Genomic DNA, 23,982 nt, shown 5'->3' on the forward strand with positions numbered 1-23,982 from the left:
TCGCCTAGATCAGGCAAGCTAGCTACATAAAGCTGCATTGTCAGTTATGCTCAGAAGTGCCATTTTAAGGATTTTTGGGGCCTATGGCATGCCCATATTTTGAGCCCTGTTTGGCACAAATTTAAATGTATTGCCCATTTCTGCTAATTCAAGCCATTTTAATGCTGAACAATATTGTATTATACAATAAATATGGGGCATGCAAAAAAAAGCCAAAAGCTCAAAGCTTCCTGGCACCTCGTAACATGTACTATCAGACTTTTTTTGAAAAAGCATTAGTTTAGCTATTCATTTACGTGCTTGTATTTCGATTATTTGTGTCTTTCACCAGCATTCTTTTATGTGGTCTTCAGTGTTTGACTATACTCAGTTTGTTGTTCCCGTAGGAAAACACGGTTAAGGGAGTTTGGTAAATGTTTAGTGAACTACTCCAAAATCTGAAAATAAGACACAAGCACACGGCACTTCAAACGTAACTTAAATTGCTAGATTTTCGTAATCTCCAAAACTACCCTTCAACGTTGGCATTCGTTCTGCATGCAATACTGATCTAATCTGAAGATTTTCATAATTTTATTATTCGTAATCTTACAATTTTCTCCTTAATTCTCCCCCTCCACCATGCCCCTCCTGTTGTTTTTCTATGTTTACAATTCTCTAGCTAAGCAGTGACCTACAATTCTCCTAAGTGAGAGAAATGGGAGTTTTGGGGATACCGGAGTAGGACAGAGAGGGTGGTATAGTATAGCAAGAGAGGTCAAATAGATGGAGAAGGGAGGTAGAACAAGATATGAGGTACGGAGAGACATCAGGCAAAGAGAGAAATGTGAATTATTCAGAAAGAGTTTACTATATGACTATTAAAGGTAGAGAAAGAATGAGAGGTGGAAAGGGGAGTTAAGCTTTGGAGTAAGGTAGAGAGAGCTAGTGATATGGAGAAATAAATGTAGAATGAGGAAAAGGGATAGGGCGCGCCGAGAGGTGAAGTAGAAAAAGAAGAAAAGGAGAAAGAGAGATGAGTTATTGAGAGAAAGAAAGGGTAAAGTGAGGTGGTGAAAGAGGTATAGAGTGGTGCAAGGCAGAGAGCGGAGAAATATGGGAAGAGGTATATAAAGACAGGTCAGGTAAAAGTTAGTGAGGAAAATAGAGAATGATTGCTAAGAAGACATGAGGTGCAGGGAAAACTTGTAGAGAAAGATGTGAGGTGGAGAAAGAGGTTAATTTAAAACCGAGGTGTATAGAAAGTTGGTGCTATAGGGTTTGGGCTTTGTGAAGGAGAGAGATGTATAAAGATGGAGATAGTGGTGAAGTAGATAGGGTATGTTGAAATACAAAAGGAGGTGCTGAGAAAGATGAGCGAGAGCAAGGAATGATAGAAAGGGATTGTGGTAGAAAAAGAGGTGGCAAGAAATTAGTAAGTAACGGAGCTGAAGTATAGTCAAGGCCGCTGGAATTATGTGGTAGGGGAGGGTCAAATGATGATGATGCTGCTGCTGTAATGCAGCACATATTATAATAGTATTACCTCATTATTTTGTAATTTTTATACTTGTTAATCACTGTTTGGGCATTGATAGCACATCATTAGTTTCAATTTAATATCCAAATATAGCAATAAGCAACATAAAAGTGACCAGTCAACTTTTGCAAAAGGCTGTCAACTGCAAGGCAACATGTGGCACTTTAAACATTTAGTTAAAATCTAATCTACAGATTATGCAGCAGATGATGGATTATGTGGGAAATGCATTAAATCCATAATTATGCCAAAAACACTGCAGTCGCACCGTCGTATTACTCCAGTAGCTCTAAGTATAGTGAACAGAGACAGAAAGAGAAGAGGTTAAGAGTTGTGATAGTGAGCAGGCGGTGGGGTATATAAAGAAGTCTGGTAGAAAGAAAGAGTTGATGCAGTTACATTTCTAAAGAGGATGAACCTCACTATGTGGGCAGCAGAAAGCTTTACAGAGAGCGGGCCAGGGTGTAGAGCACTTTACATAAAACATCAAAGGCAACCAGAACACTGTCACTTTTAAGAACCAAAAGAAGGTAAACTGGTGGATGAATAATCCTGAGAGAGGACATTAATGGGAGGCCTCTGTGATATTGATTATGTGTTGACAACGCAGCTGAACAGGTAGGTTCTGCTGACTTTGCAGTTGGTTAGCAAAATATTGTCACTTGTGAATGTATAGCATGTTACATTTAAAGCCTGTTAAGAGTGACTTAACCTGGAAATTAATGTAGCGCCTCAAATAGAGGGAATAGTTAATAATTCAACATCATGAACAAGAAGCTGCCATGGAGGGACTGATGGGGGGAGTTCTCTTCATAAGTCTCCAGGAAGGCCAAACGAGTGGGAAGGCTTCTCATTGGTTGCATAACTACTATATATAGAATGCCATCGCAATTTTATGCCTGGTAGGTCTGTAATATAAATATATCATAAAATATCCGATGTGTGCAGAATAAAACCGTAACTGTTAAAACAGCCCCAAAAATGCAGAAAGCAGTGCTGGTTTTTACAAAAATGGCACAGATTTTATAGAGAGATGGACGGAGCTAGGACTGTTAAATTGGATTTTCATTTTCAGCGCCTATTCCCTATGTAATGTTTTGTTACTCCCCAGCAAATGTGTCTGTACCTGACTTTTCTGTGCCTCTTTCAACAAATTGTTGAGTATTTAAATGTTATTGCCTATTGCTTGCAGTAAACCTTCACCCGTTCCAAGTACACACCAGGAAGCCACCAATACGGCAGTGGTGGATGCTGCCAGGCTCGTCGGGGCAGAAGCATCCAGGTAGATATTTTATAATTTAATTGTGCGTTAGAACTCTTGATACATGCAGATACATAGTAGGTAGGCTACAGTTGTGTACTTAGGATGACAGGCAACATTGGTATATATGCTCAGTTAGAACCTTGGCTGACACAGGTTTTTGAGGGCAGATTTGGACGCAAATATGGGTGCAGATATGCTCAGGAGAGGTTGCGTAATGGCTGATGTACAAAGCTGGACAGGTGGTATGAAGAGGATTTTGTGTTGCCTGGGATCATTGTCTCGCTTTGACATGTAGTGTACACGGGCTATAGAAAAACATGCAGACAGATGTGCAGACTTTAACAGGCAGTGCACATACGTTGCTGGGTCACCCTGAGATGGACAGCTCAGCTGAACAGATGAATCATATCAGTTGTTTGGTGACCTGCTTGTGGATATGCTAAAATATGGATGATGTTGAATAGCTTGTTCGTGATATGCTCTGATTGTGCATTTGTGTTTTTGGGTGCGTGTGTGCTTAATTGGACTTATAGTAGCGTGGAAGTTATATGCTCACTTGGAGTACTGATGTTAGAAAGCCTGGGACTAGATTGGACTGATAATGTTGGTTGAGCTGGGAACAGATATGCACAATTAGTTAAAAGAGCTTGCTGACATGTATGTTGTGTGAAACGTTTAGGTGTACTCGTACTAGTTTGGTGTTTTTCCATGTATTGAGTTAGAAATGTGATGCTGTTTGGCAGCCTGGAACTTGATTTGCTCTTTTGGGTTATTAGAATTTGGGATGCAAGGGGGCATATATACACAGCCGAATGGACCCAGGGGCCTGCAACCCTGGATCTTTTGCTTCAGAACCTCTCAGGTACTCCTCCGAGCGTTGCGGTCCCTATGCCCCAAGCTTTGGCCTTCATATACTCATAAACTATCACTTACAGAGAGCTTGAATAGATGCCTTCATTGTGATTGGCATTTCACTCCCAACCCTCATTGGCTAGTTCTTTCTCTGACCCCAACCGATAGGTCACTTAATTCTCTTCTCTTTTCATAGAATTGTGGATGTGTGCACTGGTAGAGTATATAGAGCTTTATGTGGGCTTTGTACTTGAAGTGCTTACATTAAGTTATTTTGGATTTTTTTTAAATTTCTGACCAAACTGGAAACCTTCCACAAATATGAGCTAGGAATTTGAAGGTTTCCATAGAAAGCATTGTTTAAATTATGACTACCGTATTTGAAGCCTCTTAAGTACTCTTAATCAGGTTTACATCCCATAGATCAGGATTCATCTAGCATCTCACCTAAATAATGGTTTTCGTTATGTTATTTTTATACTGAAAATCATTTACTCATGATGCCATAGACACTGAAATATTTTTACTTTCAACAATTGAAACAACTTAATCATTTTAGGCATGGAATGCTAAGACTTACTATACAAAAAAGATAACTCAGTTTCTGTGTACGTGTAATTTAGTTGTATTGGTAGCGCACAGAGGTCACTGTTAGACATTGAATGCTTGTATGCTAGTATAAATTGCCTCTTAGCAAATGCTTTTAGGGCACCTGTGCACTGCTATTCATTGAGATCAGAAGGCCTGCTTGCTCTATCCTTAGTTGTACTGGTAGCAATTTTTGTGGGGGACAGAGGACACAAAGGCCTCGTGTTTGGTCCCACTCCCCATCACCTTAGTAGCCTTATGCCCATTTGACCTGAGTGCAGGATCCATGAAACTTAGAGAAAACTCTCATTTACAAAATCAGTAATGATATGTATATATAGACTTTTTCCATCTATCACCCTAAACAAAAACATCCTCATTAAAGAGAACAGCTAAGCCACTAGCCGGCATAACAAATTTAGGACATTGAGCCGGCAGCAGTGACAAAGACGAATGTGTCACTTGAAAGTAGCAAGTCATAGCACCGTCCCATAATGCAGCGTAGTAACAGTCATTACATTTTTTTCTCTCTGGAACGAAGATCCCTAAAATAGGAACTGTCTCGATATACATCGAATTTGAGACTTCTTTAAATGCAATATTACAACATCCATAAAAGGTTTTCGGCGTGCCATATATGGTGAGGAATATTGGTTGCTGCCTTTAAGGTTATAAATTATTGGTCAGTAGTTACTACAGGTGGGTCTTGACCTGCATTGACAGAGAGTGTCCAGATGTCTGGTATGGGGATCGTGTGATCACTATTTGTGGTAGGCTGATTGGATTAGTGTTCCTAAGTCATGTGGTATCTGGCTTTATGGTGTTTTAGAAGCACATCCCCCCACTGACGATGTGTGCTTTGTTAGGGCAATCTCCCCATACCCTCTGACCATTGTAATTTTGCTGTGTCTGTCTGTGGAACTGATCAGGCGTTTCCTGTCCGAGTGTTTGCCTGCTAGCTAATCACCCTCTCACCTGTGACCCATCAATCAATAATCCCGGGCCTAGTGACCACGTGCTTGCAAATCAAGGTAGATTTGGAGTTCAGAACAGGTGATTCTATTAATAAGTACGATAATTCATTTTTGAAGACAAACGCATGAATATTCATATTAACATTCCCCCCGCTAGCTGATTCTTCAACTACACTATCTTAACTCATGTGTTTGTACCATTATTTTATTTTGGTCCTGCTGTTCCCTATATTTCCTTTTGACTACCACAACCTTTCTAATTACTCGATCCCCCAATTGTATAACCCTGCAAACTAATAGAAACACAACGATAACTGGCAACAGTGATTTACACAGACTGGATAATCCACCATGGGAGCCAGGAGAACCAATGCGAGAAGCACTCCTCCTCAGCGGCACCTACTTCTTCATGCTTGCTTCTCTGTAGGTTATTCAGTGCTTGGATGATAAATGACAATGTTCCCTTGTTCATGCATAGGATAAATGTGCCTATCTCGGCGCAGACCCCTCCCTCCATTGCAGTCATTAAGTGCAGTACATATCAATGTTACATTACCATTAGACAGATGGCTCACATTTTTTCCTTCATCGAATTGAGGCCAAGTTAATTGCTGCTCATCATATTTTTTTTTATCCAGTAAGAGAGCCTACAAGGGATATTATTTTAATAAAGTGAAACAAAATTTGACAATATCATTTATGAGTGCCTATAGGAATGGCCCCAAACATATACATCTTCAAAATTAATTATTATAATCAAGAGTGCAATGAATCAAAAAATAAATCAGTGACAGGAGTATTTTGTTTTGTAAAGATTTATGATCAAATAAATAAATTTGAAGGGTACAAAACAATATGCACATATCCACAAGTGACAGAGATTAACAGTCTTCCAAATGGAAATATCTATTCTTTACTTATGTAAGTCCCCCATTTCTAAAACCTATTTACAAATAGAAATGTTTCTATAACCTTTAGTAAAAATGTCTATATAACAATGTTATTTTGTTCAGGAAAATGGATTAAACCTGGTTGACGTTTCGGTCTTCTCATGTGATATATCTAGTAGACCACCTTCAGGAAAGAAAAAATTTGTATGTAGAATCACGACCCCCTCGAGAATAAATCATATAAGACCTTGAGGTAATAAGTCCAAGTAAATAGTAGAATCTTGAAGAAAAATGGTACCACCGGTATGTCGTCCACGATTGGCATAATTCACATCGGTGCCTAAAACAGTTAGTGACGCCATCTGAATTCAGCGTGTCTACAATGCATTCTTAAATACGGAAGGCGCCTTTCGTATTCATGGGGTTCAGCAGTCCTTCAGTGAACAGCCTGAATTCTTTTGGGATGTCTTTGAACTGGCCCAACCAAAATAGTCTGTTGCTCTCTTTTAGCGAGTCTGGTGCAGTAGGGTAGTCTTTTTCTTTAATAGGTGCTGTTACAACTCGATTAGTTCTTCTCCGGGAATGACCAGTGTCAGGGTGGGCAAGGTCAAGAGAGAGCACAGCCCCCTCCTACCGGGAACCAGTTGAGTGTAGGCATGTTCGTCGTACTGCCAGTAGAAATCCATCAGCTTGGAGGGGCCCCATTGCATATCCGGAATGTGCAAAATCATTCTGCAGTTAGCATTCGTGCCCATTGGAAACGTTCCTTTTCCTCTGAAACATAAGGAATACAGTGTAAGTTTCTGTAAAATTAGGGGTTGGCCCTTCGGTTCTAGCCAGGTGTATCCACCCACCTTGGTGTCCCAGATTTCCTGAAATGGGTTAGCCATACTTTCACTGAACCCTCCCCCATGCAACCCATTCCCCTCTTTATCGCCGAGCTGTAGGGTGCTACACAGGATTTCCATGTCAGTAGACCACTTGTTTTAAAAAAAGATCGCCCTGGCGCGTGACCAAGATTGTGAGCGGGTAAGATGCAGCTCGCTTGTCTCTCCGCTCCCGTCGGCCACCCGCTGTCTTCCCGGCACTGTTGCTGCACTCCAGGCCCTTGATTGCTCTCAAAGGACGACCAAGAACCCCAAGGTCTGCTTTGCAGTGGGGGTCCGAATGAGAGAATGTCCCTAGTCGAAGTCCTTAGTGGCCCAACTCCGGTGAGTCAAAATTGCCTCCCGGACGGCGCAGCTGAGCTAAGAAGTGGGCCTCGGCATTGGCGGCCCCTGCCTTGGAGGGGCTGAGATTACTAGCGGCGCTTTCTGCAGGGGGCCATCGTAGCCCACAAGAGGCGAGAGACGCTTCCCCCCTGACGACCGTGTGAGACGGAGAGCGCAGAGGAAGAGGGGTGATGGAGCGCAAAGGCCCCTGTGGAGCCACGCGCCTGGGGCCTCCGCAACCAACGTACTTCAGGTCACTGGTCACTGGAGGTGAGCGACCCAGAGGCATTTCCCTTCCCTGCCAGACGAGGACGCGCTGAGTGACACTGCCTTAGCCTGCGGCTCCACCTGGAACGGCGGGGTCCAGTCTCTGGCGAGGCGCCGTCGAGAACCTGAAGGGAGGGTTGCAGATGGGGCAGTAGGCTAGCTCCCAGCATCGAACTTTTTGGGGGACGCAGTGCCACAGAGTGCCCTGCCCGCCCAAATAGGCCTCTCCACTGCACAGCCACGTGGGCTCGGCCCTGCTTGACTGGCTTGGGAACACTGGGGATCACCTGATTCCCGCTAATAGGAGACAGAGAACATGGATGAACCGGTCACGAGGGCCTTCTTGTCCCAACAATTCTCAGCACAGAGGGACGACCTACACGCCCTTAAAAAGGACTTCGCTGACAAGATGAAGGAGGTACGTAGGGACTTGGAGGCAGTGGGAGAAAGAGTGGCAACATTGGAAGACCACAAACAATCCCGCGACGAGGAAGTCGAGCAACTTCAGCAAGAAGGGATCCGCCTGCAGGCACAACAAATAGACCTCATGGCCCACGCGGAAGGCTTGGAAAACCACTCACGCAGAAACAACATACGGGTGAAGGGAGTCCCTTCCAACAAAGAAGGCACAGACATCACTGGGTTTCTCCACGGCCTCTTTCACCATGTACTGCAGGAAACTCAGGACTTTGCTGACAAAATTGACAGGGCTCACAGAGTCGGCCTGCAGCGGAGGGCCCTGGCACCCCCTCTGACATCCTGGTCTTCTTACGGGACTTCCAGCTTAAGGAACTCATCCTGCGGCAAGCGAGGGACATGCACCCCTTAACATACCAGGGGCACCATAGCCCTTTATCAGGATTTAGTGGCCATCACGCTCCAGAAATTGACAGATTTTCGATCGGTCATTACCTACCTTCGCAACCAGCGCGTCTCCTACTCGTGGGGACATCCTTTCCGCCTCATTTTCAAATGGGACGGCAAACTACAGCAAATATCACTCATTGCAGTAAGCGTGTCAATTCCTGGGCATTGACCAGGCTTCACTGGTGGAGTCCCCAAGCAAAGACAAGAAAAATCATTGAGAGAAGTAACGAGTCGGAGGCAGAAGGTGGTCGGAGACCCCCTCGAAACCGAACTTGGAGATGATGGCGCAGGAGCGTCGAGCTGTCCTGGCTTCCATGACTGCTGTGAACTGAGCCAGGGAAGGCCGGCGGGCAGGGGGGGGGCACCCTCACCCACAGATGCCCTCTACTAACTGTTTCACCGGCGAAGCGTGGTCAAGCACTGCGATTACGGAACATTTTGTAAGATATTTCCTGCTGGGTTGGTTGAGGTTGGGTGGGCGGGTCCGATATCCAAAATACACTGTTGCAAGATCTTCTGGGGGTCCCTGGCATCTCCACAGGAGTGTTCCTAAGCAAGCACACGCAGTCTTCACCTACACATAACCAACCGCCTCACCAGACTGGTAGCCATGTCATTCTCTAGGGCCATCTTAGATTATCCTGCAAACCCCTGCTTTGGCTATGGCAACTGTGAAAATACGTTCGACTAATGTAAAGGGGCTCAACCACCCGTTGAAGAGGCGCGCAATCCTATCCTACTTGGAGAGCGCAGAGGCAGATGTGTTTCTCTTACAAGAGACACACCTCCTTCCCAAAGATAACCATTGCATGTGCTCGAGGGCCTTTCCTCCTCAGTACTTTTCTTCACTAGGGGAGAAAAAGCCAGGGGTGGCCCCTGCAAGGGGAAGGTAAAGGAGAAAGTGGCAGAACTCAAGGGGAGGTTACTGGCCTATACACTTCAATTTGGCAACCAACTCTGTATACACCCCTAACTCGGGTCAGGAGAAATTCCTCCAAGCTGCCCCAGCGGATGTGCTGGCCCCTCAACATCACATGACACTGGTAGGGGGGGACCTAAACATAGTCATGGACTCTAACACGGATAGGTCTCAGGCATCCTACTTCCACGGGGGGAGCTCTCGAGGGATGGGAAGGAATGGCTGAGGGAGATGGGCTTGATAGACATCTGGAGGGCAGCCCACCCCACTTCGAAACAATACACATTCTACTCCCACACGCACAAGTCTTATGCTTGCTTAGACTACTTCCTGGGAACTGGGCAGGTCAACAGCGCGGTTAGGGCGACGTGCATTGAACCTATGGCCTTGTCTGATCACAATGCTTTGACGGTACAGGTAGTAATGACCCTGCGAGCCCACCGACCCGGGAGCTGGAGACTTAGAGAGACTATGCTCCATAACAAGGTAGTGGAACAGAAACTTCTTAAATGCATTAAGGACTATCTCGCACTTAATGATACCCCAGACATAGCAGTTACGACATGGGAGGCGATGAAGGCTGTGGTACGGGGGAGCTTATAGCGATTGCAGCGGCCCACAATAGAGAGAGCAAGGAGGTGCGAGCCAATTTGTTGGCAAAGGTGCAGAAACTTGAATGGATACATAGCAGGACCGGGCCCCTAGGGTCTGGAGACAATTAAAGGCGGCCAGGGCGCAGCTCGCCGCCCTAGACTTGGATAAAAAGGAATACGCGGCGGTACGCTTAAAACATTCTTACTACATTGGGGGTACCGTATGGGCTGTCTACGTGTGAACCGGCTACGTGCCTAAAGACAACAATCATTGGTTTCCTTGCTACAGAGGGATGGCTGGTGGGAAGTTAGAGGGGATGAAGAAATAACCCACACGTTTCGTGACTTCAATGAGAAGCTTTACACAGCGAACACCCCGACCACGATATTGCAGCCTACTTGCAATCCGTCACTATATCCACACTGTCTCCAAATCAGGCGGCGTTACTGGACACCCCCATTCGCTTAGAGGAGGTCGTCACAGCGATCTCACACCTGAAAGTGCTTAAATCGCCGGGCCCGGACGGGTTCCCCTCCCTCTTTAATAAAAAATTCTGCCCCATCATAGCACTGATCTTAACCAGGCTGTTTAATGCCTTTGGAGGCGCTACTTTGATCCCGGACACCATGCTCGACGGCAGCAATAGTGGTCTTGCACAAACTGGGGAAATATAAACAACAATGCGGCTCGTATCGCCCGATCTCTCTACTTTTTAAATTTTTTTATTTTTTAAAATTTTTATTTATGATGTTTTTCAGAAACATACAAGAATAGATAACCATACAGCTTTGCATCCACAAAACCAATGCAATAGATGATGATATTACTTTTCAACATTCTCTGTAAGTGCATCGCAATAGCATGTCCGAACCATATTGCTCCTAGGCGGCAACAGTATATCGGTAAGTACAGTGCATCAACTGGTAGAGATGCTGTTACAGGAGCAAAGGAATATCATGAACATAACAACCCAATATATGTGTGTCCCTCATACAAGGTCACTGTTCACAATAGGGCATGCATATATACCAAATGTCCATTTATCCAGTAAACAGGAATCTACTTCCAGTAGTCATGAACCATTCTCCACAGAGGATGCGGAACCCCCTTCCTCCCTATGAGCGAGGAATGTATGAAGTGGCCCCGAAATATCCCGTTCTATAGAGGCCACCAGCTGTGTTTCCGCATCTAAAGCAGTTTGTTCTTGGCAATATATGACATCACGTATCCATTCCTTAAATTTTAGGGCTCGTCCCCTACCCCAACTACAAGCAACCCTGTGTTTGGCTAGAAGAAGAACAATATCAAGAATCTTCCTATGCTGCTTGGGCATTTGTGCAGTATACCCCAGTATCATAACTAATGGGTCCTTCGTCAGTGTGGTATCCAGCATGTTTTCAAGGGCCGCGTGCACCTGCGTCCAAAATTCCCATACCATCGGACACTCCCAAGCTAGATGCAGGAAGCCCTCCCCAGGTCTCCCACACCTATCTCAGCTGTCGATATCCGACAACTGAAATCTGAACGTCTTGGCAGGTGTGTAATATACTCGCTGCAAGAATTTATAATGTATTACTTTAAACCTGCAGCTAGCCGAAATATGTTCCGTTGTCTTGCAGCAGTAGCTCCATTGGTCATCTGTCACCTCCACTCCTAAATCCTCACTCCAGTGTATACGGGCCGAACCCTCTGTACCCTGTCGATGCATGCATATGCACCTATACAGTCTCGACACCATATGCTTCCCATCCGGAGACCTAAGCATATAATGTAGCGGACCAAAAGTCTCCGGTTTACGGGGGAAATCTGGAATAAACACTCTCATCCCTTGCCTCAGTGGCACATACAAAAAGACATCGAAGGGCTTGGGTTGCACCCCCTGAAACAATTGCTCCGAGGAACGAAACAAGCCATCCTGGAACAGGTCTCCCCAGGTATTGACATGAAGTCGTTTGCACAGAGCCCGAAATCCCTCTTCATGTAGTAAGACCATAGTTGGGTGATATGTTAGTGGAAGCCGCGGGGAGTATAGTAATTGCGACCCCAGGAGATCCGCCATGCGTCTCCAAGCATCCACCGTGCTAGTTACCGTCATGAGTGGTGTCTCTATAGCACACGCAGGTCCATGTATAAGACCGCCCAGTGGAAGAGGATGTGCCAGTCAATCCTCAGTAGCTAATTGTAACATGTACGGCGTAAGTCTCATCCAGTGGTACGCATAATGTGCCTGCGCACTAACATAGTATATTTCAAAATCTGGGATGTCAAATCCACCCCTATTGTAGGGTTGCGTGAGGATGGACCATTTAAGTCGTGGCTGTTTACCTCCCCATAGTAGGCGAGTCAATTTGGTGCGTAGGGTTTTAAAGAAAAATCTTCCGGGATCATAAAGAACATTCAAAAATAAGTAAAGAAACTGGGGAAGAACTACCATTTTTATGAGGGATGCTCTTCCTGCAAACGACAAGGGCAGAGAGATCCAAGGCGTGACATTATTGGTCAATCTCATCGCTGTACCGTCATTTAATCGGATTGTTTCCTACCTATCCCTGGACACCTGTATGCCCAACTATCGAAGATCAGAGTCACACCATTCAAGGGAAAAGTCTAACTGAAATTTGAAGACTGCAGACGTAAGCGGGGGAAAATTGCGATTTTCCCCAATTTATATTAACACCTGACAGACGACCCAACACAAGAAACTCCAGCAGTAGGGGGTTAATATTCTGTTGCGGATCTCTAATATATAATGTGACGTCGTCAGCATATAATGAAATCAGGACCTGCTGCTGGAAACACTGAAACGCCCTGTCCCGATGGAGCTGACGCAGCCTCGAGGCCAGCGGCTCAATCGCAATAGCAAAAAGTAGCGGGAAAAGCGGACACCCCTGCCGGGTGCACCGCGATATGGACAGATGACCATTTATCAATACCCTAGCAGAGGGCTGATGATACAGCAGTTGCACCATGAGATAAATAACTTAGGGAGTCCCATTCTCTGCAGGACACCAAAGAGATATCTCCACTCTACAGAATCAAATGCCTTGGAGGCGTCTAAAATCGCAGCAGCGACTGGGAATTCTGGCAACACAGTCTTTATTAGGGAGAAGAGAGTACGCAAGTTATGAGTAGTAGCCCTTCCAGGGACGAACCCAGACTGATCAGGAAGAATAATTTTATCCATAAGCAGAGTCAGTCGCGTGGCAGGTACCTTGGCTAAGATTTTTGTATAGCAATTAATGAGCGATAGTTTTCTATAAGAATCGCAAGCCCTGGGAGATTTACCAGGTTTTAATAGGGACGTTATTACCACTTCTCTCATTGCGGGGGGAAGTATTCCCACTTCAAGGAACTCTTCAAAAACTTCCTTTAGGACAGGCGCCATTACATCTATGTAGCATTTATAAAACTCAGCAGGTATGCCATCCAAGCCTGGTGCCTTCCCGTTCTTCACGGTCATAATGGCATCCCTAATCTCATCAATCTCAAATGGTGAGCTGAGAAATTCCCTATGTACATCGCTGAGCCAACACAGCGCTACATCCCCCATAAATGCATCAAGATCTACCTCCCCTTGTCTTTGCGTTGTGTATAATGCAGCATAATGTGAAGTGAAGGTTTCGAGGATACCCCTTTGGCCCTAAATTTCTTCTGTACCTGCCCCATTTCCCCAACCAGCAGTCGACCTTCTATCCTCTTCATTTCTTGTTCTAACTTCCTCAATGTGCGCTGTATGTCTCTCAGTACTCGAAAGCTTTTGGAAATACAATACCCCCGTATCGTGACTTTAAAAGCCTCCCATATGACCTCCAAACTTTCTACTGATCCTTTATTCCGTACAAAATATTCCTTTATTTCCTCCCTAAGTTCGGTTTGAAAGACTGTGTCCAGCAGAGCATTCGGTTGCATTCGCCAAGTTGGCCTGGGCCTATCATAACCAGGTACAGTGATCGTAATTCGTACAGGACAATGGTCTGAATAAGTCCTGGCGAGATGTGTAGCATTACCTACGCCAGGTCCCAACCCCTTCGAAATCAAGCAGTAATCCAGCCTTCCAGATGTCCCGGTGTATTATGTGAAGTGAGTCCCCTCCCTTTTCCGCGGGTGCAGTTGCCGCCAGCTATCTATCAGGCCCCTCTCTTCTACAATGCCCTCCAGCACCTCTCAGGGCCTATTGTTATGATGTGCTGCAGCATCAGATCTGTCCTGAGCAGGAGCCATAGAAACATTAAGATCTCTCCCCCACCCCCCAGATAATATGTGTAGATCCCAGATCCAATATTTTACTCCACAGGGATGTGAAAAATGCAGACGTATCCACATTGGGAGCATAACAATTTGCAGTCTTAACAGAATCCCTACCCATTCTCCCCCACACAATGGTATACCTCCCTTGGGGGTCTGCTAATGTACCAGCAAGTGCAAAGGGTGTCCTTTGTTTAACCAATAATGCTGTGCCTCACGCATAGGAGGAGTAAGAAGAAAATGCTCGTACGCTTGCCCATTTACTGGCAAAGGTGTTATGGGAGTTCGGATGTATACGCGTCTCTTGCAGCAATGCCACCTGTATCTGCTGCCGATCCAGATAGTTCAAAATCTGCTTGCATTTTCTGGCATCATTCAGCCCTCTAACATTCCATCACATCACCTTCAGATCTGAATCATCCCCCTTCATTGCCATATTTCCTTATGTCATCATACTGGCAAGCCTGCGACATGCAATATTATATCACATCATCCCAAAGTATGCTACAAATCACACCCACAGAGCATATGGTACTGTCATCAAAGCTGTGAACTTCCCTTCCCCTACCTCCCCCCGACAACTGAAGCATCCCAAACATGCCAGCATCGTTCAGTCCCCCCCCCTCCCCCCCCAACAACCAAGAAGAACAATACAACAGGGGTACTCCCGTTAGGGGTAATCCTACCAGGTGGCCCATAGGTACCTCGCACCTACTCAGGGAACCCACAACAGCTGTGAAGTCCCCTTAGAGGCAGCAAGGGTGTGCGGTTCTCCATTTCAGCCGTGTACCGTGTTTACCGTGTACAACAATCCCAGCTAGAGGTCCATAGCACACTAAAAAAATTGTGTATAACGTATTGTCCATTAAAGAGGCCAAGCAGTGTTGCAGTTTCAATGAGTGCCAGAAGAGAAAGCAAAACAAGGATACAGCAAGCTGTGAAGGAGCTCATTCCACGTCCGACAAGTGCGTCTCCGATATGTCGTCAGTCTCTGAGTCGTGTCCTTTCTTCGTTTAAGTTTCTTGAGGAAGTCCTCTACTTGTTGCGGTTTCGTGTCGATATTTTGGGTGTCCTGGTAAGTAACTTGCAGCCGCGCCGGGTATAATAGGGAATGATCCACCTGAGCTTGTCTCAATTTCTGTTTCACTACATTGAACTTGTGCCTTTCCTCCTGCACATGTGCCGTAAAATCAGGGAAAACAGCGAAAGAGACACCATCATAGTTCAGCTGCTTCTTCTCTCTTGCCACTCTTAATACAGTGTCCCTATCCCTGTAATTTAGAAAGCGCGCTATGATGGATCTGGGAGCACTACCAGGAGGAGGTCGTGGACCGAGGGATCGATGGGCTCTCTCCACAATGACCTGGGGGGAGAATGCTTCTGCGCCGATCACCGTGGTCAGCATCTTTTCAACATAGCCCTCCAACCTTCCCGTATTTGTGCTTTCAGGTACTCCCAAAATACGAACATTGTTTCGTCTACTTCGGGCTTCAATGTCTTCATTCTTTGCGTTGATAATTTTCATCATTTTATCCATCTGGGTTACTGCGTTTTTCAGTTGCATCGTGACATCCTTTGTATCTGATATTCTTCGCTCCGCTTCCTTTAGGCGTGTGTCATGCCCTTCTAATTTACGGGCAATAGCATGCGCGTGGTGAGAGTGTCCATCTTGTCGGCCATCATTGCGAATCCCTGGCTCACCTCCAACAAAATGGAGTGCATATCATTACTTGGTCCATCACCTTTCTCAGGGGGTGCCCCCTCTGTGCCATTCTCTGCCTTCACAGCCAGTTGACGCGAGCTCTATTTGGATACAAAGGTGAGCCGCGGTTGGCGCACGTCCATCCTCTCCATCATGTAGTGCCCTGGCCAGCGAGGGCGCCGTTCAATATCGTTTTGTGTTCAAGACTAGTAGGCGACCCGTTTGCACCACACGGCAAGCACACCTGTGGTCTCGGTTCTCCGCAGAAGGCTAAATTCACATCCAGCACCAGACTGCACAGCTCAGCGCACCCCCGAGGTCGTCCCTGTGTCGGACGCCACTTCCTTTTATCCCTACAGATGTATAGGTCTAGCTCCGAGATCGTGTATTTCCCTCAAGTCCAGCCTGCAGGTAAGTTTCAGCTAGGACCAGCGATAGTCTCCCCCGACCCAGCACAGAAGCGGGTACAAAGCACACCTCGTGGCACTATGAGCAGTCAACAGCAGTGTGCCAGGCCCCCCTGACTGAGCACATAACAGTTCCAATCAGGGCTCTTTCATCGCTTGGCGTCAAATATCTTTATGTCCTGCAGTCACGCCATATAGGGAAGCTTCCATAGAATCATTGCATACACTGCGGTGCGTTTTATAGCGAAAGCCGCGTCTCAGTGCAGGATCTGCTCTGAATCAGGTTGCTGCAGGTCTACTGTGCATCCGGGAAACATCCACTCTCTATCAGCGCGCCTTCCACAGCCCGCCGCAAGCGGCCGCCATGTTGTCTTTCAGATTGCGCAGGGGGCAGGCAGCACTCACCCTCTTTATCGCTCTTACAACGTGATGGTAAACTCGAGTCTCGCGCGCCGTAATGTGGGTCTCACGCTGTGCAAGCATTCTAATGTGCTTCACTTCCAACAGTGACGCTCACTCCCAGAATGGCCTCTTGGCCATACGCGTCCGCCCAGCCTACACACCATGTGTCATCCGCGGCGCTCGCGTACCTCTCACTGTCCAGCCACTGCTCCAGGGCGCTCTGTGGTTCCATCTGCTCAGCAGCTCCCGACGCGCACAAGACTGTCACCGCTTCGCTCCGGGCATCAAGATTAGCGCTGCTTACACCCCAGGTATTAGAATGCACAGGGAGGCGTGATTAATTAATTTAACAGGATCGGAAACACACGATAAATGTAGTATTAGCAGCCGGACTGCAGGAGCCTCATGAAATCGCGGCTATTCCGCTCCGGCGCCACATAACGCCCCTTGCCCGATCTCTCTACTTAATGTCGATTTTAAGATCTTTATGGGAATCCTCGTGTCGCGCCTGAGCCCCCATATGCCAAACCTGATAGGATGAACCCTGCTTGGTCCAGTTCTATCTCGACAATGCAGCGACAACACAAAACACAAAACGGATACTCCACCTTGTATATAAAGCTCACCAAACGAAAGTGGACGCCCTCATGTTGACGATAGACGCGGAAAAAGCATTTGATTAGGTGGACTGGGGGTTCCTGGGACACACAATGGCAAAGTTCGGTCTGGGTGGGGGGTTCCGGGTTTGGGTGGGCTGCTGCTACGCCAAACCCACAGCCTGGATCCGGGTCAACGGCATCTCCTCCCTACCCTTTGCTATTCAAAGAGGGACCGGCAGGGGTGCCCGATGTAGCAAAACACACAAGATGATGGACGGAATGTTGCACAATGGCAAAACATTCACCCCCAGTCTCAGATCTGCCCGATGTCCCTGTTATTGTGTGCTCTGAACATAAAGCCTCTAGCGCAAAGGGTTAGAGATTACCCTAGAATCAAGGGGATCCTATTTCGGGGGAAAGACACCCCATCAACCTTAATGCAGATGACATGCTAGATGACATGCTAGCGGCTTTGATAGAACCCAAACTCTCACTTCCTGCCTTTCGCGAGGAGTTAGACACATTTAGCCAGGTTTCCGGCTTCAGGGTCAATATGGGTAAATCATTGGCATTGAACCAACACCATCATCGACCCTCGCAGGTACCTGGCTGACCAGCATAAAGGTTGCAGACACTATCCCCTATCTAGGGCTAGACTTAGCAGTAACGGTTCAATGAACGGCTCGGTTGAATTACGCCAGGCTGGTGCTATAAGCTGTGATGGACTTGGGCGTGTGGAGCAAGCACCACCTTTCCCTACTAGGGCGGGCAATGTCGGTCAAAATGTCCCCAGTTCCCAGGGCACTTTATCTGATCCAGACCCTGCCCGATTTGCCCCCCGCGGGAGTGATTGAAGTCAAAGTCAAAGTCAAAAGATTTTATTTTTGTTACGGTACTCTATTGAGGACCACAAAATTGATAAAATACATACTTTTAGCATTCCATTCAAGTTAATACAATTTCAATGAGATTTTCAAAAACTTAAAAATTCTGTAACAAACGTATTCGTTAGGTGGGTTTTTACATAATGAAAAAAAGTCTTTTGTGTTAACAATCCTACAGGACCGATAGATTGGCTCAAGACATGTTAACCTTGCATTTACGATTTTAGTGTTTGGACATATAAAAAGAAGGTGTTCCAGATTCTGTTTACCCCCCTGACAAAGAGTGCAAAGCGCAGAGCTGTCTGACCTCCAGGAAGAACTATAGGTTAATACAGGAAGTATTCCCAGGCGCAACATCATGATTGCTCGCCTTGCGCCGTGTACAAGAGTATATTCTAAATACGGCTGGTTTTGCTTATATTCCTGGGAGTCTGCATACATTTTATACACGGGTAATTTATCACAATGTAGGTGGTCAAGCTCGTAGCTCAGTTTGGGGGTAAAGTTTTTTAGGAAAAGTTTGAGTTGTGCAGGTGACCACATTGACAAAATTTCCAAACTGACTTTTGCAAGCTGAAAAGCCTCTCTCATATTTTTAGAGAAGGTAAGGTGGGTGGAATCTTCATTGAGTGTCTCGACTTTTAACAAACTTCGTAGAGTGCCTTCTTTTGAGTGGAGAAGGTTATAAGCCCACCTAATGATACTTGTAACTGCTGTGGCATATGCACTCGTGATGGTACATTCCAGTCTCAATGCCTGTACTGGTGTAGATGTAGAAACTTTCAATAGTTTTTTAAATATTTTACCTTCATTTAAGTCCATATAGGTCCATTGTTTAAAGGAATATATTCCGAGGCGTAGGACAAAACCGGTGGGATCTTGGCTCGATAGACTTGAATTAGTGCAGAGAAATGCCTATATCCAGTGGCCGTGTATAGGCGTGACAAGGCCCCAGCATGAAGTTCACCTTTCCTTTTTAGGTGATTGATTTGTTTGATGTTACTCATATTGTGTGAGAAAATTCTGCCTAGGTATGTATATTCCTTGACCTGCTCTAGCTTCTCACCTCCCAGTTTCCATTCGTACCTCACACTTTTCTTCTTTTTCGAAAATGCAACCACTTTGGTTTTGTTTATATTCGGGATAAAAAAAATTTTCCTAGAATAGTGGTATAAAATATCTAAAAGATTTTGAAGTCCGAAGGGTGTTAGGTCAAACATGACTATATCGTCGGCATACAGCAGGGAGTGAATGCACTGAGTGGCTATTTTTGGAGGTGTACACAACCCTTGTTGTAACTGGGATGGTAAGTCACTTAAATACAGTGAAAATAAAATTGGAGCCAAGAGGCACCCTTGTTTTAGGCCGTTAGATGTTCGTATTATCTTCGACAGACCTTTTTCTCTCCCCATTTGAACACGGCACCAGGTGTTGCTATGTAGATCCACTATCAGTTGGAGTAGTTGTTCCGGAATACCCATCTTTCTTAATTTTGACCACAGGGTCGGTCTATCCACTCGGTCGAAGGCCGTGGAGTAGTCGATGAACGCTGCATATATGGATTGTTTTTTCCCTGATACGTATTTATCTAAAATTGTCTGGAAAATTGCTACATTGTCTGTGACTGAGTGGTTCGGGCGAATTCCAGACTGGAACATAGGAATAAGACCCAACGTAAATGCCCAGGTTTTCAGCGTGTCCAAAATTTCAGCTGCAAAAATCTTCCCGGCAGCGTCCATGAGGGCAATTTGCCTATAATTTCCTGGTATGCTTCTTTTTCCTTTTTTATAAATCGGGATTATTATACTTCCCTTCCAGGAGTTTGGTATTTTGCCAGAGTCAAATATATAGTTAAATAGTGGCGAGAGCAGCAGTCCCCACTCTTTATGGTTGGCTTGATAAACCTTAATGGGGATCTGATCGGGGCCAGATGCACCCGTGCTTCTAGCCTTTCTGATATTCATAGCAATTGACACTGCCGAAGTCTTGTTGATTTTAATATCATTCGTTTCCATAGCTCGTTCATCAGCCTCCCCTTTCCTAGTGATCTTGTTCGGATTATATAGCTCACTGAGGTAAATATCCCAGTCTTCCTCTGAAACGGGAGTTGCTTCCAGCTTTTTTTTGGATCCAGTCATTTTCGCAATCAGGGACCAGTATTTGCGCTGGTTATATTGCTTGACTGCTTGTTGGATATCGATCCAGTTAGAGTCCTGCTTCAGTTTTTTCTGTTTGATTTTTTCTCGTCGTATTTGGTTCTTTAATCTATTAATTTCCGTTTTATTGTCTGACGAGAAACTCAGATACTGGGCTCGAATCAACTTATTGAGTTGTTTTACGACGGGTTGATTCCAGTTTTTATTCTTACTGCTGCTATTATTTTTTTCTGATCTGTTGTATTCTAACTTACTTTGTAAAGCATGCTTGAGCTTATAGATTAAATGTTCGAAATTCGTTATAGGGTCGACTGAGTATATAGTAGTCAACAAATTGGTATGAGAAATTAATAGCCTCAAGTGGTCCAGATTTTCTGTCCCCCAATAAATGCGACCCCTCGTTGAGTTTACTTCCATTTTGGTTTTATGGAATATTGGCTGATTCTGAAAAGAAGACTGTGCACTCCAAAGAGTTGTTAGATACAGGAGTGCATGATCACTTTCCTCGTTAAATATAATCAAAAGTTGAGTGATTTGATCTTTTTCTTCGATCCCACATATAAAATAATCAAGAATAGAGGGGGATCCATTTCCCTGCCTAGTGAATGATGCCGGTTTATCTCCGATGGTATTACCATTTAATATTGTCCCATTTATACTGGGGAGAAATGATAATAATGCGCGACCTCTCTTATCTGATTTAACTCCTTTTGGGAATTCAGGTAGTGATATTTCCAGAGATTCCTCTTTAAATAGAAGAGCCCATTTCTTGATCTCGCAGTTTGAAATTTTGGCATTTAGATCTCCCATTATAATATATGGCAAGTAAAGTTGATCCTCGATGATGTGAGTGATAATCTCCATTAGGCGGTCAAACAACAAATCACAATTATTACTGGGAGGTGCGTATATGTTGAAGAGTAATACTTTTTCATATGTAGCTGATGTTAGAGTTTTGAGTGACACTTTTAGACATTGCAGATTATCTGTGTTTGTATCGATTATTTCTTGTGACCAAGAGTGTTCTTCTTTTAGTAAAATTGCTAGACCTCCCTTGGCATGTCCCCGTTTGGATTTTTTTGCCAGAGTTTCATATACAAAGTATCCTTTTTGAATAAAGGGGGTAGTTAACCATGTTTCCTGGAGGGCAATGATATCTGGGACATCTTTAGTTGCATTTTTCATTTTTTTGGCAGATTTCCCAGCCAGATTCCAAGACAGTAACGTCAAACCTTTGCTAAACCTGTTGTTGTTGGGGGTTATTCATCTTTTTGCTGTTTAAAGTCTCTGATAGCCATGCCCAAGATTTTATTGAATTCTCAGTATTACTAAAACATGGGTCCCGGGACCATACTGACCTCTCACCATGCGTTACTTGTATTTTAAGTGAGTCTTTTCTCATTGTATTTGTTACTGATTCTCCCCATTTTAAGCTGAAGTTATCATTACTTCTGTGAATTTGTCCTAACATACCTTTATTTTGTATATTGATTTTAGGTTCAGATACTGAAATTACATCGTAGCCATTCTTGTGTAGGATTTCCTTCTCTCTAATTATTATTCCAGGACGAACTGGGGAAAAGAAAGATACCTGTACTAGTTTATCATTTTCTTTTTTTGGAAAAAGTACTAGGTCAATTTCTTTACTTGTTAGAGAGTTCAAGGATGGTATTTCTCGTAGAAGATTAATTATTCTACCACGATTGAATGGCATCTTATCTGTGGGAAATAGTTCTTCAATAATTATATGTTTTGATGCAATTCCTTCCAACGGTTGGGATTTCTTATCAAGTAGTTCGTTTATATCCGTGGAGTTTCGCGCTGTTGGTCTGTTTTCTAACGGCGGACAGTATTCTTCTGCTTTTGGATTCAAGAGTTTCGCCAGAGGTGTTTTTTGAATTGCTGGTGAGTTCACCAAGTTTGAGGAAGTAGATTTTTGAAATTTAAGTTTGTTCCCTTTTTTCTTCTGTATTCTTCTCAAAGGCTTTCTTCTCTTTTTCTTCCCCCTTGCTTTTTCCCAGTCGTTACTTTTTTCTGTCTTTTCTGGCTGACTGGGTTCCTGTTCGGCGGTAACTCCTGGTGACTCTACTTTATTATCCCGGATAATCAGATCTGGGTTGTTGTTAGTTATGTTATTCAAAAAAATGGGATAGTGTTTAGTTTTATTTTCTATGATGTTTTCCGGTTCTTCTCTGAACAATTTTTTGAGTGAATACGTGATAGGAGATTTTTTCTTATTTCTTGATTCCTTAGTTTTAATCTCAGTTATTACCACGTCGATCGTTTGAGAGCTTGCTTCCTGTTGTTTTGGAGTCTTTATTCCATTTTTTTGACAATCTTCAGTTTGAGACGTTTTGACTGTTTCGTGTTTTTTTGGTGTAGCTTTGATTAGATCTTTTTTCTTTTTTTCTTCAACCAGGAATTTAAGTATTCCTATTTGCACGTCTAGAGTGTCATCAGAGTTAGCTAGAATTTGACCGAGGTGTGTAAGTACTGATTCCAGGATTTCCTGCAACGAAAAAAGTGCTTTTGACAGGGGAGAGACCGTGTTTACAGGATTTAAATTTGTGAAGTTGGGGTCAGTGAGATTGGCATGATTAGAGTAAAGGTTAGGTGATTTTTCTGGTGAACTGGTTAGTGGCTGTTTTTGACTTGATAGTATTTCTGATTTTTCTTGTTCTGTCTTCATGGTGCTGGTGTTTTATAGGTGTTATAGATATAATTTGAGACGTATCTAGGAACGATTTTTGACGCTCTTCAGAAAAGGAAGTCTTTGTCAGATTACTTTCTATTATTAATGATTCTTGTTTGTAAGATCTTTGATCCGGCGATGATAATGAATCATGTTCAACCTTGCTTATTGAAGAATCCAGCTTATTTTTATCTTCAGGTATATAAGGAGAAGAATATTTTTTCGTAGTGAGGGTGGAAAAATAGTTGCTTATAGCAGGAGTACAAGATAATTGACCAGGTTTCAATGATTGGTCTGCGGATTTTCTGACAGCTGCGTCAGTGCCCATGCGCCTCATATATATTGTTCGTGAGCGTAGTTTTTTTAATGCCCTCATATTGAGGCCGGTGATCTATTTATTGATATAGTAGTCTCAGCTAGTTTATATGATTGTATTGAGTTTATGGCAGTGTCTAAGATAAGGAATGTTCAATAAAGATTGAGATGTTGTTTTCAAATATATAACAGGGTATGGCTAGGTGAGTTCCTCTTAGACTAAGTGAAAATGGGGTGGCCCGTCCCGTCCTCGGTCGTCCCCGGACGGCCACAGACGGCCCGCCCTTTGCCCGGGCTTAGCTCCGCGCTTGGTCCCGCGCGCGTCCCGCTTCGCGGTGACCCGGATGTTATTTTTATATATATCGCCGATGGGCGTGTCGCCTGGGGGAAGAGGAACCAGCTGGTCCTAGCAAGGGTTGCTGGTCCTCGCAGTCCCCCGGGCTGGATGCGCTGCTCCGCCCGGCCTCAACCCTGTGGACTCTAGCTGGGAGCGTGTGACAGAGCGTGCCGATTGCAGCTCTCGCTCACACCAGCGAGTCCCCGGGGAGGCGGCAGCACGGAGTTCTGAACGATGGCAAATTGCGCAAGACCAGCAGCGCTGACGATGAAAAGCGGGGATTTGGCTGTTCACACAA

At 44.8% G+C, this 23,982-nt stretch overlaps 1 protein-coding gene across 1 annotated transcript in view; it reads left to right on the forward strand.

The window, feature by feature from the left end:
- FBF1 (Fas binding factor 1) overlaps positions 1-23,982 on the forward strand; it is a 615,519-nt gene that overhangs the window by 250,103 nt on the left and 341,434 nt on the right. The window contains exon 15 of the mRNA XM_086930722.1: positions 2,712-2,801. Coding sequence (XP_086786848.1) covers positions 2,712-2,801 — 90 coding nt within the window. The remainder of the gene's footprint in view (positions 1-2,711; positions 2,802-23,982) is intronic.

Source organism: Lissotriton vulgaris, chromosome 7 (genome assembly GCF_964263255.1).
Source record: "Lissotriton vulgaris chromosome 7, aLisVul1.2, whole genome shotgun sequence".
NCBI lineage: Eukaryota > Metazoa > Chordata > Amphibia > Caudata > Salamandridae > Lissotriton > Lissotriton vulgaris.